The sequence below is a fragment of the Lates calcarifer genome, linkage group LG9, assembly GCF_001640805.2.
Source record: "Lates calcarifer isolate ASB-BC8 linkage group LG9, TLL_Latcal_v3, whole genome shotgun sequence".
In the NCBI taxonomy this organism is placed as follows: Eukaryota; Metazoa; Chordata; class Actinopteri; family Centropomidae; genus Lates; species Lates calcarifer.
In genome coordinates, this window is record NC_066841.1 from 7,013,240 (window position 1) to 7,031,213 (window position 17,974).

Genomic DNA, 17,974 nt, shown 5'->3' on the forward strand with positions numbered 1-17,974 from the left:
TTTGGTTTTTAACTGATGCAGAAATAACAGAATATAAGTAAAAAGTTTATTTACAAAACACATGGAATCTCAGCATTGCATCTCTGAAGAGTGTACATCTCAGGCATCTTCCAAAAATGGGAATAAAATGAAAAGTGTTGAATCTTCATGTTTGAACATCAGTGACTCTGAACTCTGGTGAAGTTAATGCAGCGGTCCCTGTAGACAACAAGAGACATTACAGTCAAATGTAGTGGCAGTTTTTGAGCTTATAATACAAAACAACACACACAAACCAGAGGTGATACATGTTATGTGTTAATTTATCTGAATTAGAATAAATACAAGTTATCATGACAATAAATTTTCTAAGTCAGATCAGTAAACACTGTAAGAATAAGACAATCCCAAAAGAGAGGAGCCTTTTCAAGCTTGTGTTTGATGATACCCAGTGCGAGCGTTGGCATTCAGTCTGTTATTTATAACAACTGAGTTGATGCGGCAAGCTGTTAGGGTACATAATAAGAGAGGGACAAACTGGGCTGTATTATTTTCTGTGATTATCTAATCAAATCACTGTTGAGTCAAGAAGGTGGATCAATTTTTTAATCAAACTAACGGGCGCAAAATTATAATCACCACTTGGTGGCTGCGGACAGTAGTATTCTAAATTCTAAATTAAAAATTCTAAAAGCAGCAGTTTTCCCTCATCCAACTTTTTTTTACATTCAAATACTGCACATATTTCTCACCTTGTCATGAGGTGTTGGCCTCATGATTGCCACTCTGTCGTACTGTCTTCTCAGTAATGCCAGCAACGCATCAAAGCGCCCCTGAAGGTCAAGTCAAATCAGGATGAGTCAATCAAAAACAGAACATAAACATAGGGATAAAGAAAGGTATAAAACAGGCACTCAAGTTGCTCACAAACATCACCTAATGCAAAGGGCCTTTAATGTGGGCAGTAATGACCAGTCAGATTCTCACCTTGATGGGAGTGTACCATTTGGATTGTGTTGGGGGGCTGTAGACAGGAGGAGGTCTTGGTGGGGGTCGGGGTATGATGGGCTCCTCCACTTCATCCGGCATAGTGACAACAGCATTTTTGGCTTTCTCCAGCCGTGACCCTTCCTCTGTGGACCCCTTCTGCCCCCAACGCACCTAAAACAAGTACATGAGTTCAGATGACTGATCTCACACAGACTTGATCTCCACAATAACCAGTGTGTGTGTGTGTGTTCATCAGCACTTAGTCATTAAAATGTTGATGTTTGCTCTTATAAATACTGGTAAAATGCTTAAAGATTAAGTAGAAGGGACAATCTATGGATGTGTTGTATGATTATTGTTTCTATATTCTTATTTACCTCCATGCGTTTGATTCCTCCAGGACCTCTGCCTCCATAATATGACGCGTCCACTGTGGGCCACCTGTGTTTGGGTGAGAGATCCTCTTCTGGCTCCTTAAAAACAATAAAGCTTAATTAAAATAACTTTACAGTGAGCTCCAGGAATAAAGAAGTTAGTAGCCTACTGTGTTGTGCACTTTTTGAGCTTATTCTACCAAAATCCTAACACAAAATCAAATACTGTTACTATGCAAAATTGCCATGAAAAATAATTTTAAACAAGTGAAAGCTGAAGCCAGAGCTTAACATGTTTACTTGACTGCCATGTGTCTCAGCCTATCAGACACAGCTGTGGGTAGTTATGATATTTACTATATCATTCACATACAAGTGCCCATCCCACATGACTTATAAGACACAGAAAATACCATTGTAGTACGTAATTTTTTTAAAACATTATCAGTGCAAACAAAAAATTTGTCTCCTCCCAAAAAACTTGCCACAAAAAATGTTCCTTCCTAGTTTTTGGAAATGAATGTTTTCCTTTGAGGTGTAGCTCTTAAGTGATCATATAATGAGCAATAAAGTATGAAAGTGTTTTCAAGCAGACCAGCCTGATCTTAACCATGCAACTAAAGGCAACTTTGACTTTTAGTTAAGCTGAGTTGCTTTTCATCCAGCATTACATTCAGAGTTCCTGCTATCGCCAAGTATCAGCAGACCGCCTATGCGCTGAATATCATGAATATTACACTCCAGCCTGAAAAATAGAAAACCCAGATGATGACTCTGATGAAAGCTGCAAGCTTTATAAAGTTGTTATTCATTCTATAAGTGCTCCTGTTGTTTGACCTCTTTGGACTTTTTTCCATTCTCCACTTCAAAATGTAAATGCCACAGTAGCAACATGTGGTAAAACCAAAACTTCAGAAATGCCCCCTCAGAAACCTACTGGTGATGTAACAGAAACATGTTTTTAAACCTCCTTTATTCTACTCACAGTGACAGGAGGAGGTGGAGGAGGGGGGCGAGACGGGGGTGGGTCCCTGATCACCTGTAGGAAATAAGCGGGACTGGTTAATTCAGAAAACCCTGGCCAGACTGCTGCACTTTCACTTGAGGAAACACTCGAACTTGTGGGCCACTTCCCCTAAAGCACCGAATTACGGTTCGTGCTTCCATGAGGCCTAAATTTGAGTTTTACATGCACACACATATACATAGACTGACCACAGTGCAGCAAAGAGGCCAGAACCACCAGAGCAAAACCAGAGCCAGTAACAGCAACAGAGCCAGCAGCAACCAGAGTACCCAGGTCCCATCAGACTGCAACAAACACAAGAATCAGCTATGAACATCCTAAAACTGACAATACAGTGAGGAGGTTTTTTTTTTTTTCTAAATGATTGATACTTACACATGTTGTGGCACGGATGGTGATTGGACTGGAGATGTATGATTGTCCATTGTTCAGACTAACCAGCACTTCAATTGATCTGGAATTATCACAACATAATGAGTGAAAACAACATTGGAAGAGGCAATAGTTCCTGCACACCTTTTTACATTGTTCAGCCTCTTAATGAAGCAAAACAAGTTCCCTGTTGCTTCATTTTCAGGGCTACAAAGTTTGAGTAGTACTGCCATATAGCTATTCTTCTTGGTAACCTTGTCAGCTTCCCTGCTAGCCTTAGGGATTATTGCCTCATTGAAAAAGGAAGTCACTGCCATTCATATTCTTATCATATTTTGAGCAGATTTCCGTCTTTGCCACATTTGTTTCTAAGTGAACTCAGCTGAGATTGTTTCTGCTCCGTCCCCGAGAAATGATCAAACTATGCATGAGTACAGGGGGAGTGTGAGAGAGTGGGTGAGACATGATGGAAACTGAGAGGTGTGTGGATACAGATAGAAAGAGAGAGAGAGAGTGCCGTTTGAAGTGGGTGAAGTTAAATCAGCTTTGGCTCGCTCTCTAAATGCCACAGAGATATTCTGGTGGGACTGGCTTGGGTTCATCCAACACTTCAAGCTGTTTGAGCCGTTCACAGATTTTACTGTAAACATTGTTCTCGTCTCTCTCCGTTTACGCACATGAGAGATTTCTAGTTCTAATATCAACCTGCTGCATTTGCTCAGGCCTAATGGAGAAATGTTGATTGATTGAAATGATGATCCGCCCATACAGGTATCTCCAGTGACGCACTTCTTCTGAAGCCAGTGTTGTCAGAGAAATGCCAGGGTAATGATGTCATAAAATTATATCATGCCAACTATCGTTCCAGAACTGAATGTTTCTTTCACAAAGATTCATGTCTGTTTCTATTTATGGGAAACAAAGACTCTATGTGTCAACGGTGAGAGAGAAGGTTGACGGGGCACAGAAATGCTCAAGACTCTGCAAGTATTTTCAACAAACTCAAATTTGGTAATAATTCATTTAAACCACGAGACCACAAAAAGAAAAAACAAAAGACAGAAATCACAATAAAAACAAATCCTGTGACACAATGAAAGCTTTCAGTCACTATTTTCAGTGTTCAAACACGAGTGTGGTTTCACAGCTGTGTATTAACAAATTCTTGTGGCAGCTGTCTCTTTTGTGGATAAACACAAGTATACACCACTACCTTTAAATAACAATGACCAGAACACTACAGCATACAATATACAATAATTATATACAATAATGTAATTGTTGTTACACTTTTAATCACAGTTGAAAGTTTTTTGCCCTTAGGAGGAGACTGTCTGTGTGTGTGTGTGTGTGTGTGTGTGTGTGTGTGTGTGTGTGTGTGTGTGTGTGTGCGTGTGTGTTGACTTACTGGCCAACTTCATGCAGAACAGGAGCTGGACACAGCAGATAACCGTCTCTAACTACTGTTGGCTTCTGATCTGAGTAGAAACAGGAAGACACACAAACTGTGAGAACAGTTACTGTCCATTAATAAAGAATTTTGCCTCAAAAACATTACCGCGCTATCTCCAGAATCTATTTAATTTGAAACTGATATTCAAATTTAGATGCAGTTTTGTTCATTTTTTTCCATCAAAGAAACATTATAAATATCACAGCCAGGATCAGGGAAAGAACATTTAAAGCAACAGAGTGACAGCAAAAGGAAGAATTTAAAACAATTCCAGCAGAGGAGATAAAAACGAGTGAGTAAAGGAAAAGGAGGACATAATATGGTCACGGGTTATCCCTTCATGTCCTCTCAGTGACACTGCTCCCCTCCCCCACCCCCACCTCCATCGATCCTTTAATAGACACAGAGAACATGTCCTTCCTCCCTCTGCCCTCGTCTCATAATGTCTCCTCTGTTCTCCAGCTGAAGTCAATAAAAAGCAGCCACTGTTTGTTTCTGGACGTCATGACTCCGACTTTCCACTGCAGCATGGAGATCCTGCACATCATATCACATTTCACTTCACAGACGATGTTATCCCGAAGTGCAGTGTAAAATGAACCTGTAACACTGGTTCATCCCCTGTAGTGTTGCAGTAAGTGCATCCTTAGCAGTGGCATTGAAAAGCTGATTGTGTAAATCATGAGTGTGGTGTTTACTGACTGTATGTGTTCTGATTGGCAGTGAGGATGCAGAGCACGTTGTCTGTCCTCTTGGATCCGCTGAAGCCGCTGCCCCTCAGCACCACGCTGAAAGATTCTGGAAAACATTAGACACATTACACAACTATCACAGTGGACTGACTGACCAACAGACCACCATTGCCATCCCTAGAGACACAAACACCACAACAAACGTTCTCCTACTAACTTACCATTCACGCAAACACTTGATGGCTCTATTGTGAATACATCTGTGCATGTCTGCCTCAGGATCTGTGTGGAGATTCATGCAACAGCTCAAGTTAGAGGTCTGTATTCACACACTCATACTGTGCGCTCATTCATGTTTTTGTGCATCTTTATATGTGGTGTGACCTCACCGAGTTGACGATGTCTTTGAGAGCATGAAACCCCGACAAAACTGGGAAGACTTGCTCTGTGCCATCTGCTATTTCAGCAAGCTGTGACAAAAACAAACAAACAAAAAAAACCCCACTATTTCAAGACTCTTCCACTTGTTCTGGTTCAGTGCTTCAGCATCATTTAGGGAGGAAAAGGCTGCTTCTAGGAGATGAAAGCTCTGGACAGCTGGCTGCAGCTTTTATCTCCCGCTTTAATGATAGCAGAACAGGAAGCTTGCCTGGCATTATTTAATTAGAGAGTGCATGACTTCCTCCTCAGACCACAGAGTACGCCCGGTCAGTAAACCAAGCAGAAGATCACTTGCACCCGAGACATTCTGGTTATGAAGTTACACAATTTTAAAGCCACACAGACATGCTTATTAACACTTATTACACAGTATAATAATGTGATTGAGATGCTGCTGCAACAGCAAAACAAACAACACTAATGCAGGAATGATTCAGGGCAGGGGTTATGCAACAACAGATGCCACTTTAAATTACAGATTGCAGTATTATATTTCTCAACAAATGTAATTACAGTTTTTTTCTTTGCAGTGTAAATTTGATTCAGGATAACTTAAGATCTCATGTTGACTATAGAAAAGATCACATATCATAGCAAACACTGCAGAGCAATTGTTCTTAATCACTTGGATAATACTTTTTTATACTCATTTTTTTCTTTCTTATCACCTCCGGTCCTCCAGTCAGCAGAAGACATTTTGGTTCATTGTTATTCTGCATGAAAAACAACTTTAAGGACACATTTGGTTTCATCCCTCAGTTCAGTGTTTTCATTCACAACACACTGCTCCCTTTCAACAACTCGATACCTGTGCAGGAAGATATCAAAATCTCTCCCACGATAAATCAAAACATGCTGCCTTACCAAATTTATTCCACTTTTTTTTTCTTTACATAAACCGAATGCAGCAACTACAACAACTACAAACTAGAGACCTCCGCCAGCTGCCTGCTGCTCTGTCCTCAGAAGGATTCAGCTGAACTCAAACAGACTAAGCAACAAGTTCAAGGTGAGTTAATAAAAACAACAGCGTATTGAAGTTCTGACCACAACCTAACACACACTGACACATACACACACACACAGAAAAGCAAATAAAACCCCAGTGTTTAAACAGCCAGCAGTATCAGTAACTAACAGAGAGGAATATTCTTTCTCACAGTGCAGCATGGCAGAAACCAACAAGACTCAGTACAGAGGGGCAGAGTAACAACATTAAGTCCTCCTACCTGTTTGTGGTCAAAGTCCATGACCCCGACGCAGTATACTCTGGCTCCAAACCCTCTGGCTATGTCAGCCTGGGAAGCATAGTGCAAGGAGAGTTGTGAGTGAAGCACTATTGTTTTGGTTTTTATGTGTTACTTGCTATAAATCAAACCCATTTTATTCTACACATACAGAGCCGACAGTTTTCAACAAGTTATGATAAGGTTTGACAGTGATAAATATTTTGCTTCTTCCCTGCAGTGACTGTTTTCAGTTCACGCAACATGATCCAAAAAAATCAACATGTATGCCCTTGAAACTTTTATAAGTGTGTTGTAACTCAGCAAAACAACAGAGTGATGTGAGAAGTTATGTGCATGTGTCAGAGTGTTTACTTAACCACACTTTCTGAGCTGAAAATCACCGCATTCATAAACTACGCTTAATAACAAACCCACAAAACCTCTCTCTACTGTACTTGGAAACTGGCGGCTGTCTGTAAGGCGCCATAAAACAATAAAACTCTTGGTATGCTTATGAAAAGTGTCTCATCGTGATGTTCTATCCTGTCCACATCATCTACTGTATCTTCCTCAGTAGTGTGTAGGGGTATGCGTCTGTGTGAAATACCTCCTGTACAGTAAGTTCAAAGGGGAAGACCTCCAGCTTGCCGTCAGTCAGAATGATGATGATGGTAGACGATGGCGAAGTTTGCGCCTTCATCTGCTCCGACACCGCTTTCACACCCTCGTGCATGAACGTTTCGCCAGCGGGTCTGATTTGGCTCAGCTTCGCCAAACCCTCATCTATTTTGGACCTTCCCAGCCAGATCACAGAACAGGGACAGCACAGTTTACACAAAGATGGACAAGAGCCCAGTTTCTGTGTCATCTGGTTATCTGTGTTGAGTGTTGTTTTTCAGAGAGGAGGAGGAGGATGAGGAGGACAGATTAGTGGAAGAAGGAGAAAGGGAAGAGAAGAGAGGGAGGTTTTACAAATGAGGACCGTACCTGTCTCCGGTTAGTGGCAGTATTACAATTGCTCTGGATGAAAAGACTATGTAGGAAACTCTCATCCTGGGACTGAAACACACAAACACATACACAAAACCTATCAAATATCAGTGGGTTCATAAAGTGGGTTCATAAAAGGCTTCTCATAAGTGATACTACACAATGATTAGCTTTTGAGTGGACAGAGAATAAATGACTCACTAGAATGTAAACAACAATGGCAATGGGACTGCATAAGTAAGAAAATTAAGTAGTAGTGTAGTGCATGTACAACACAAGGTCCACCTCCCCAGGCTTTGCTAGTTTATCATTATATATCTCTATATGCACTAAGGCAGCTGTTTGTACCTGATTAGATGCTAAACTATATATCACTGTTATGTTATCTGACATGACAAGTGTAGCACACACCATGACATATGATATATTTATAGAACAACACAGTAACAGAGCATGAAATGACATTACAGGGCACAGGCATATAACATAACATTTATCCCGGTATTAAGTGTACTGTAATGAAAGGAAACATAACACTATTTAACATGGCAAAGCAGGTGGTACTGTGCTGCAACACATAAATTAGCTATACCATGAAATGTACATGACAATTACTTGAGCAGTGACTGAATGTCTTCTTTCAATGCACCCATCTTAGCGCCTTGCACACCTGCTGATCTCCACATAAGAGAAGGAATTGAACCTCCAACCCTGTCAGTTTTGCTTCCTTGATCTTCCTCTCAGGCTGTAAAGGAGGAGGGCATGATTGTCTGTTGTGGTCAGCACCACCTTCAACATCTGGCTGGATGTTTTACTCTCATATTTAGCAACCAGCTATTAAATCTAAAGATATCACACACACCCTCAGCACCATTACCCAGAGGGGTTTTGGAGCAGTTGGTGGCCTTGGATGATGTCTGCTGCCCAAAATAGATGTGCCCTACTTTTCTACTCACTACTACTGTTTGTATTGTAATTTAAAGACCTTTACAGACTCTTCACTGTGTGAACACTCTGTTTTGTTAATTTAATTGCTGCTGTATGAAGCTAGTTTGGTTTTAATGTGCCAGACTTTTTATAGTATGAGTCCCCTGGAACTCTAGGGAGGAGATGAGAGGAGGAGAGGGAGGATTTACCATCATAAAATCTAAAACAGCCACTTCACTCACCTGACAAACCTGCTGGTGAGCTGCTCCACAAATCCATAGATCTCATCCCAGTGTCCCGACACACTGCCTGACCTGCAAAAAACAGACAGCCACAGGTGAATGGATGGATGAACATCCATCAAATAGATCCCACTTCATTTATATAGCTTATGATTTATCTATGAACAGCATAAGTATAATTTGAATTTGATAATGTCACATATCATCTGGTTTCCTAAAGTCAGTGCAGCTCTCATACAGAAGCATCCAAACAGAAAACGAATTCACACTCAGATGAAATGATAGAAGCTAGAATGGGTGTTAGTCAGTTTATTCTGCTGCTGTCAGCTTATTTGTACCAGAATAATCAGATAACAAATATGTTCATTGGAGCGTCAACAACAACATGTTGAAGAGGTTTAATAGTGAACTCTGTCCAAGTTTACAGTTCAAACACCGACGGTCAGAACAGAAAAGGATTAAAATAAACTTGTCAAACCTGCAGTGAAGCAGCAGAGGATCATGGTTAACTAAACACCGCCTTACATGGACAGGACTGATTCAAAGACTGTCTCTGCACTGAGGTAACAAATATTAGATTAATATGTTGGACTGTGCCTGTTGGCTCCTTCTCTTCCTCGGGGCAAACACACACACACACACACACACACACACACACACACACACACTAAAACACGCAGTATTAACAGCAGCTCACTTGTCTAAGACGAAATAAATATCAAACGCTCCATCGCAAGAAGAGTCATCGCCGTCCGACGACGACGAATTCACAAAAGCGCAAACAAAAAGTAGGATTTTGCAACACATCCATATCCCATCCATAATCCATGCGTTTCATATCAGCTGTGAGTTTAAATAAAAAACATATAATTGTATCCTCAAATCAGGCGGTGCAGCTATGAGTCCTTCATCTTCACAGCATCAGCCCAGCAGCTCACATGTTGAACCACTGGCGTGTACGGCATGTGTGTGTGTGTGTGTGTGTGTGTGTTTCTCTAAGAGTGTGTGTGTGTGCAGGCTGATAATGAAATAAACGGGGCAGGGCAGACAGCTGCTAATGTCAACACAGCTGCAATAACAACGGGACCGGACTTCCCCCAGGAGTCTTCAAATTAAAGAGTAGGTGTAATTGTAACAAAATACTGCTACAAATGTAATCAGTTAAGAAATATAGCCCGTGTAAAACAGATTTGAATAAATACATATTGACGTTGTTACTTCCTTTGATGCAAATTTTTTTTGTATTTATACAATATTGCTTTCTTTACTTATTTTTTATATGTATCTTATCGATCATAATGCTCCAACGCCATGTAGCTACTGACAATAAATGAAATTTACTTTACTATTTTCAATTATTTGTTTTTCAACGCTGGAGACAGTGCAGTGCAGTGTCTATATTTTCACACACCTATATATAAAGTACAAATGAGCAGTATACTGTAAATCAGTATGAGGTAAAAGTAAACTAAAGTTCCTATTGTGAAAATATGTAATGCAGGTAAAGGTAATGTTACAAAATACAGAAAATGTATGATTTGTGAAATATTTTTCCTCATGTGGCCTTTTATTTTGAAGGTAAAGGATCTTCTTGTTGCTCATGGCATTAGACTTGACATCTAGTTATCACAGCAGCTGGCAGAGGGACATAAAAATAGTGACTGACCAAAAAAAGAACACAAAGAATGACAGACCACTTATAATAACTACATATGATCAGTGACTATTCCTGTATTTGTTAGAATAGATGTGAGTGGAGCTGCCCCCCTTCAATAAGGCGATGAATCCCTCCCCTCAGTGTCTGAAAAGGCTTTTAATTTGTCTAAATTAGGGTGTTATATCTCTAGATATTTTTTAAAATAAAAGTTTGCCCCTCAGTCAGTGATCAGTTCAGCAGTGGCTGAACACAATGCACGTCTAACTCATAAATCACTCTCTCAATAATTATCCATACTGTTGGCCTGATGTAGTTTTTTCTCTTCAGGACAAACAAGTGCATCATGTTCCTGTAAATCTATTGCAGATGGACAGCAGAATTGAATAGGCTAACATAACACCCTTGGTATGTCAGATTGATTTGTTTCCTTGCATGAGTCTGATCCAGAAAGCGGCCTTCTGAAAGCAAAAATTAAACATACTCCTTTGTCTCAAGAGATGCACAGACTGGGCTCTTGATAGTGTGATAAAACCACATTTTTCATTCTTCCAAGCACAATTCTTCACTGCCAGAATGTTTAACCCTTATTCCCTTTCAAAAATATTTACACTGTCAAATATCATTAATCTGTGACACGCAACACACTCCAGGAGTCCATATGTGGTTTAGTGTTGTAATTACATATCATTGTACTTCTCTGCAAGGATGCAAAGCACTGACTGCCTGTTGCGTCATGACAGCAAACAACTCACATAATAACATGTCAAAGTCACTGTGTCAGAAAATGACTTCTCCCCTGTTTAATCTTGTGCTATGGCCAGGGATCCCCCCCGTGGATATTTCATGAATCATTGCTGTGGATGATGTAATCAGTATTTTATTTGAGGGTGTAGTTGGACAAGAAGACAAGGATGCTTGTTTCATGTCCTCTCCAATCATCCAATCTGTGCCAAATGACTATAGAAATGCAATCCATCTGAGCTAGTCTGTCATGTTTAACCATTTCAGTCCAACTGTCTTGCCGACAATAAAGTCAGTACAAACTCAAACTGTGCAGCCAAACACTGTTCACAGCAACATGCGTTTCATTATCAAATTCCCAAAATCAGATTCTAAAGTTTCTGAACTTTACGTATGAAGCCATGAAACATGAATATGTCAGTGTAAACATTAACTTAAATAAAGAGCATGAACAAGACGATAAAGAATATATACTGTCAAATAATGTGGAACAAGATGATTTTTCCAAAGCTAAAGCTACTTAAAGTGAAAATTAAAGTAAAACTGGAGGTTTAAAATGGGAGAGGTTTCCCGTCAGAACTATAGGTGAATTTGCCAGAAGGAGGACTGATTTCTGTTTCCTCTGGGCTTCAGGAACTGATGTAAGAGATCACCAGTGTCTTCCAGATATGGCAGATATGCTCTGTTTTGACCTCAGTGGAAAAACAAAGCAGAGAGACAAGTCTTAACAGTATGTGACCACAGTCAATCCCACCATCAAATCCAAAACAAATCAATCTTTTAGGCTGTGGTCACAAGTCCAGACTGTCAAATGAAAAGTGCTTATAGTGTCAGTAAACAAGCTGCATTACAATTAAACTGTCACCTGATGGGCGTGACTTTTCATTTCAGCTATGGTGGAATTAACCTCTGCTAAAACCACTACAATAAAAGATCCATGTAATGCTTACAGAGAGAAGAAACTTGATTCTGAGCCCTTAAATAATGCAATTTAGGATTTAGAAAGAGATTTTTGCAGGAAAGTACAGGGGATTGTTTGTTAAATGGCTACAGGTGCATTCCTCCAAGCTTACCAATAGGTGGCAGTAACGTGTCGTTTCATTGTTGCTAACAACAATAAAAAGAAGAAGACAGGTTTGCTGGTGTTGTTTTCCAGGGTAACTGACTGGTGTCTATCAAATTTTATTTTACAAAAATGTTGTGTGTGTTTTAATATCATGTTAGCTAGCTAGCCATCCGGACATGGCTCGGCTGCCTGAACAAGGACGTCGACGGTCGGACTGCGACTAATGGTGAGCTTTGTTTTCAATCAGTTTAGCTGGCTAAAATAAAACGCCCGTTAAGGTTAGCAGTAACGTTAGCTAGCTGGAGTTTAGCCTGCTAGCATGGCTTCATAAAAACAAAACAGGTTGACGTACAGTTTAATGAAGTCACTGTGTCTGTTTTGCTGTTTTGAAAGCTTCTATCTCAAACCCGGAGGGAAAATGGTTTTATACTGAGCAGTCAAAATACTGTGAATGTGTTTCAGTTTGCTTAAACAAAACATTCAAACTTCAAGATGAGCGACAAGTCAGGCAGGGGCAGCAGCTTTAGCTAGTGACACGGAAATTGAAATTCATTCACGTTTAAAATGCATATTGCGGTGTCTGTTTTCTGCTGATGAATTGGCACTTGAAAAGCTAGATTACCATGCCAGAAAAATACTCTGAATTAAATATAAATTGAGTTGAATGGAACCAGTGCCACATATACCGACCAGCTGCTTCTCATCTCCTCTCCTCTCTCCAAACTCAGCCTTAACCCTCCCTCCCTCGCTTGCCTTGTACCAGAGGAACCGAGAACAAGATGCTGCTGAAGATGCCCCAGAAGCTGCTGCAGACAGCTCACTACATAGAGCTGGGCAGCTACCAACACTGGCCGGTGCTCATACCCCAGAGGATAAGGCTGTACACCTACGAACAAATCCCCCTCTTCCTCAAAGAAAACCCCTACATCACAGACGGCTACAGGGCTCACCTGCCCTCCAAGCTCTGCCTTAAGAGGTGGGAGTAAACATGCAGAAATGTTTTCTGGCTCTAACAGTGAAGAGCCCTAAAACATTATGATTTTCATAGTATGTGGACATTATTGCTGTTGACTGTTAGTGTGTGTTTACACAGATTACAGCACAGAGTTGTATATTCACATATGCCTTTTTGTTTCTTACCTGTTGCAGTATTTTTATTCTGTCCAATGAGACAGTGAACATCTGGAGCCACCTGCTAGGCTTCTTGCTCTTCTTCTCACTGGGGGTCAATGACCTCTCCTCAGTACTACCAGCCTCTGGAGCTAACAGAGAAGACTACGTCATCTACGCTATAGGGCTGTTCTGCTTCCAGGTAAAGTTATTTGGCTGTTTATTTGTGTGTGAGTGTGATGGGAAGTCTTTTTAATGACTGTACTTATTCAGGCTGGCAAACAAGTGTGAATCACTCATGAATGGGCTTGTTTTTCATCATTGTAAAACTAAAAATGATATCTACTCTTCATTTTGTCATAATTAGTTAATGCTGATGCCCCATCAAAGGCTGAGTGGACACTATGAACCTTGTATCCTCATCCTGGCAGTGCTGTCTTATTCTCTCCTCACTTCTGCCAGAAATATTGCCCACAAGAGGAATGTGCATAAGCTCATATGTGTGTGTTTGGGATTTTACTACTTTAACAGCACTAACTTTTGTGTTTTTCATTTTTGTCAGTTGTTCTTAAGTACTAGTTTATCATGAACATTTTCATTAGTTGAGTATTTGTACATGAATAGTGACGCATGTAATGTTCTCTATTACTGTGTATTTATGTGGCTTTACAAACTCATTCATATAGGTTTTTGCATCTCCTGCCACAGGGGCATTCAGTTCAACTCTACCTGCTCTGATGTGTAAGCTATTGCACAGGTTGGGTTCAGTGTATTGTGTAAAAACAGTGGTTGAAATAGGAATGGTGGTGCAGTTCAGAGTCCCCACTGGCAGCTGATAAATTGTTCAATGTAGCAACGGTGTCAATTGTTTGTGTGCTAGCAGTATATGGTTTGTATTTAGATTGTGTAACAGCTGATAATGAATTAGGAAACCTATTAATGCAGTAAATAATTAAATGACAAGTCAGTGTGAATTCCACTTACAGGAAGCATATAGTGTACTAAATGTTATGCGCTTGCCTTTCTCCCTAAAACCCCTCTATGTCCACATAAGTGCACGTTGTGAGTATTTTGATAGACCTTAGAAATTATTATATCTTAAGGTAAGTTTGTGTATTATAGTTACAACTTAACTTATAATCACAAAAGAAAAAAATAATAATGGCATCCATAGAAGAATAGAATAATACCATAAATGTGTTGTGAATACTTAAATATGACTATCACAATATCTTGGAGTATGTAACAATAGCAGTGTGTGTTTTCATCCCAGGTGTGCATGTTGTGCTCAGTGGGATATCACCTGTTTTCGTGCCACCGGTCAGAGAAGACGTGCCGTCGCTGGCTGGCGTTAGACTACGCAGGCATCTCTGTTGGCATCTTGGGCTGTTATGTACCTGGGATCTTCTACGCTTTCTACTGTAACGCTGTAGGTGTCTCAAGACAGCAGTTTCTACCATGGTGATAGCATGTAGGCCTTTGTGAACTTTGTGGAACAATTTTATTAAGTTGGAAAAATAACCTGATGTGATCTAGTCTGATGTTATTCTTCTGTCTTGCAGTTTTGGCGACAGGTCTACCTGCTGACAGTGCTCTCCCTGATCCTGGCCGTCTTCTGTGCTCAGGTCCACCCCCGTTACCTCAGCAATGACTGGAGATGGATACGAATGGCGATCTTCTGTTGTGTGGCTGGCATCAGTGTGATTCCTGCTTGCCACTGGGTCTGGCTCACTGGAGGATTCACATCTGATGTTGTACAGGTCAGGAACTACAGCTAGAAAACAAGCAAAGTTAAAGCGTGACTCTGTATTGCTTAATCACGTAAATCTTATTTTTGTGTCATGCGTGCAGCTGTTCCTGCCTCGTGTGTTAGTGATGTACCTCATAGCTGGATCTGCCTTCCTGTTCTACGTCACCAAAATCCCTGAACGCTATTTCCCTGGTGAGTCTGTGTTATCTGTTATAGTGTTAAACCAACAGAGAAACTAGTGAACTGAACAACAAGAGAAGATTAATAAGAACCACAGGGGCTGTTGCTCTGCTTAGATGCAGTTCAAAGTTTAAGATGTATTTATACCTTAGTTGTCCAGAACAAAATCACATGGTCTCCTAAACCCCACTGCCCTGTGATTTATTCTAAACCCAGTTACTTTGTTCTGCACAAATCACCTAAATGCCACCAGATTTTATTGTATCAGAGAACCCTTTGCAGGCAAACAGAGGATTTTTGTTCAAAGGCAGATTTCTGCAGCATGTAGAATTTTCTTGATTTATAAAAGTTAAAGTATATCTGCTGATGTATAACTTAGTCAGATTTTTTTGAATATGTGGAAAAAAGCATCACATATCTTTATCATGATCTTTATCAACAGCTAGAATTTGCCTGCTGTCACAACATTTGCTTTTCCCCCCTCATCTCAGTTTTGGAGCATTTTTTAAAAATCTCTCCTCTCCTAGGCCAGTTGAACTACCTGGGTGCCAGCCACCAGGTGTGGCACATACTTGTGGTTGTGATGTTTTACTGGTGGCACCAGACAGCTGTATACATCATGCACTTCAGGCACACTCAGCCCTGCCCGACCCGCACCGCCAGCAGCAGCTAAGTGAAACTAATCAAATAATGTTGTTTAAAGGAAAGGATCAGTTGTAGGTCAGTAAACAATTAAAACTCACTATGTTAATGATGCATTCATAACCTTCTAACCAGTTACAGTAGCTGCTGGTTAGAAGTTACTACCTAAAGGTATATCAACCACTAAATACCAAAAGCTCCTCACTATCAGCTGCTAAAACTGAGAGTGTGACAGTAATGAGTAGGTATTTGTGTATACTGAGTTGCTGATCACTGTTTATATGCTGATAAAGGCCAGCAACCTTACTGTTGCAGGCCTTTAACAGTGGATATCAGCTAACAGCAGCTAGGAGACTAAAATTATCCTGACAAAGGAACGCTAGACCAGAGCCTGTACTGGTTCCAGGCAATTGGCTAGTCGTCAAAAGTTTAGCCTTCCTAAGTTTAGCCTTCAGGGACTGTGACCTGATGTCAAAAGTGGTGCAGCTGCACTACAACGAAGCCCCCTGATGGACAGAAAATACAGCATGCAACCCCTGATGTTGCATCATAACCAGTAGATCAATGCATGAAGCAGGAATTTCTATTCATTTGTAGAAACAAACTGAAGTTTGGTGTTTTTATTGATAATCATGTTCTCTCTTAGTTTTTATAGATTGTGATTTTTGTACATCATGAAACATAATGGCCTGCATGAACAAACACTTTTCTGCCTATAATTTTGGTTGTCTTATCTTTTTTTTTTTTTAAAGAATAGATTGTATGAGTTGTTTGGATAAAAGGTGGGAAGCACAGAACAAAATCCAACATTTGGGAAAGTATTTGAAGCTTTTGAATAAATAGTTAAGGGTCAGTCAACACTCAGTCTGCAACATCTGATTAGGTACAGAACTGAAAAAATGTTTTGTCTTTGGAACAAATAAGGTGCCAGTTTGAACAAAAATAATAAAAGTGTTTTTTAGGAATTAAATTTAGAGACTACTGTATGCCTTTTGGTAAAAAGTAGTTCAAAAACTTTGTTAAAAAAAAAAAAAAAAAAGCTTAAACTGTTTAACAGCAAAACAGTTTGGATATCACTAGACAAGAGATTTTTTTTACATTTGTGTGAAATGGCCCTTTAACAGCTTCAGTTTTACCATGAAGACAATGAAATTACAATAAAGCTGACAGTTTGATGAACAGTAGCATTTATGCTGTCTCTGATTGGTCAGTTACCTGGCATATCAGCCATACATTATCTCCTGTCATTTGTCATTCCTGTGGCTTCTGCTATAAAGTCTATCAAGGCTCGTATGTGAAAGATTGTTATCTACTTGATGCTGATGTTTAAATAAGGCCAGTGTAAAGTGGTTTAGATACCATAAATAGTTATTTTTCCTGAGTATACTTTGGGACAGTTACATATTTTAATGTTTAGTGTTATGTTTTGTGTTTATTTCTACATAATTTCAATTGTTTCTGTATTTCATTTGCCTTATGTTTAAATACCTGTACTGTATGCACACTTACTGTTACAATCTGTTTTTGGTCAAGAGGTGAACCACAACAAAATGATCCAACTCAGACCATATCATCTTTGCTGTTACACCTCAAAGCCAGTATTTTTTTTTCCTTTTCAATAGTGGGATTTAATATTTTGGGATTGAGTAATTAATTCAGGATGAGAACTCTTACTGTTGCAGACTACAGAGCTGGAAAATGTACAGTAGGTGCAAAAAGAAGTGACTTTACTTTGCCTTTTCGAGTGTGTATTTTTATTTTTGAACATGACCCTCTGATTATCATAAACTGCTTGATCTCTTCATGAATGAACTCATGATTGTTTTATCCTGTGTTTGTACTTTTCTTGAATATCATTTGTATGATGGCACTGACTTATGAGATGTATAATATTTATTTCAGTGCCTCTGTGAAAATATATTTTAAACATTTTGAATGAATAAAGAATGCTGGGAAATAATTTGTTGCTGAGGTTGTTTTTTGTTAACTGCTACTGACATTATTGATCAATAGAGGGCAGCACTGATATAAAATTTTCCCATTTATGGTGATGAGTTGAGAGAAAATGTGAATAATGTGGATTGTGTCATAGACCACTCAAGTCTTTTCACC

At 39.7% G+C, this 17,974-nt stretch overlaps 2 protein-coding genes across 4 annotated transcripts; one reads left to right on the forward strand and one right to left on the reverse strand.

Annotated features, from left to right (window-relative positions):
- Window positions 1–32: 32 nt before the first annotated feature.
- LOC108886036 (anthrax toxin receptor 2) lies at window positions 33–9,721 on the reverse strand. 2 transcript variants are annotated; one of them, XM_051072833.1, is made up of 15 exons: window positions 9,414–9,721; window positions 8,717–8,788; window positions 7,545–7,616; window positions 7,165–7,351; window positions 6,558–6,626; window positions 5,277–5,357; window positions 5,109–5,169; window positions 4,898–4,993; window positions 4,151–4,220; window positions 2,746–2,824; window positions 2,559–2,654; window positions 2,329–2,382; window positions 1,347–1,442; window positions 967–1,140; window positions 33–812 (listed from the first exon to the last, which is right to left on the reverse strand). In XM_051072833.1, exons 1-15 carry the CDS (start codon window positions 9,536–9,538, stop codon window positions 708–710), a joined length of 1,437 nt encoding a protein of 478 aa, XP_050928790.1. In that variant the 5' UTR covers window positions 9,539–9,721; the 3' UTR covers window positions 33–707. The 2 variants fall into 2 exon arrangements, with proteins under 2 accessions (XP_050928790.1, XP_050928792.1); XM_051072835.1 differs by lacking the exon at window positions 9,414–9,721 and having other exon boundaries at window positions 7,165–7,433; window positions 8,717–8,778.
- A 2,498-nt stretch (window positions 9,722–12,219) lies between these two features.
- LOC108886038 (progestin and adipoQ receptor family member 3) lies at window positions 12,220–17,822 on the forward strand. 2 transcript variants are annotated; one of them, XM_018680644.2, is made up of 7 exons: window positions 12,220–12,406; window positions 12,909–13,156; window positions 13,330–13,492; window positions 14,564–14,719; window positions 14,853–15,050; window positions 15,142–15,232; window positions 15,748–17,822. In XM_018680644.2, the coding sequence occupies exons 2-7, from the start codon at window positions 12,960–12,962 to the stop codon at window positions 15,891–15,893; spliced, it is 951 nt and encodes a 316-aa protein (XP_018536160.1). In that variant the 5' UTR covers window positions 12,220–12,406; window positions 12,909–12,959; the 3' UTR covers window positions 15,894–17,822. The 2 variants fall into 2 exon arrangements, with proteins under 2 accessions (XP_018536160.1, XP_018536161.1); XM_018680645.2 differs by having other exon boundaries at window positions 12,944–13,156.
- The last annotated feature ends 152 nt before the right edge of the window (window positions 17,823–17,974 follow it).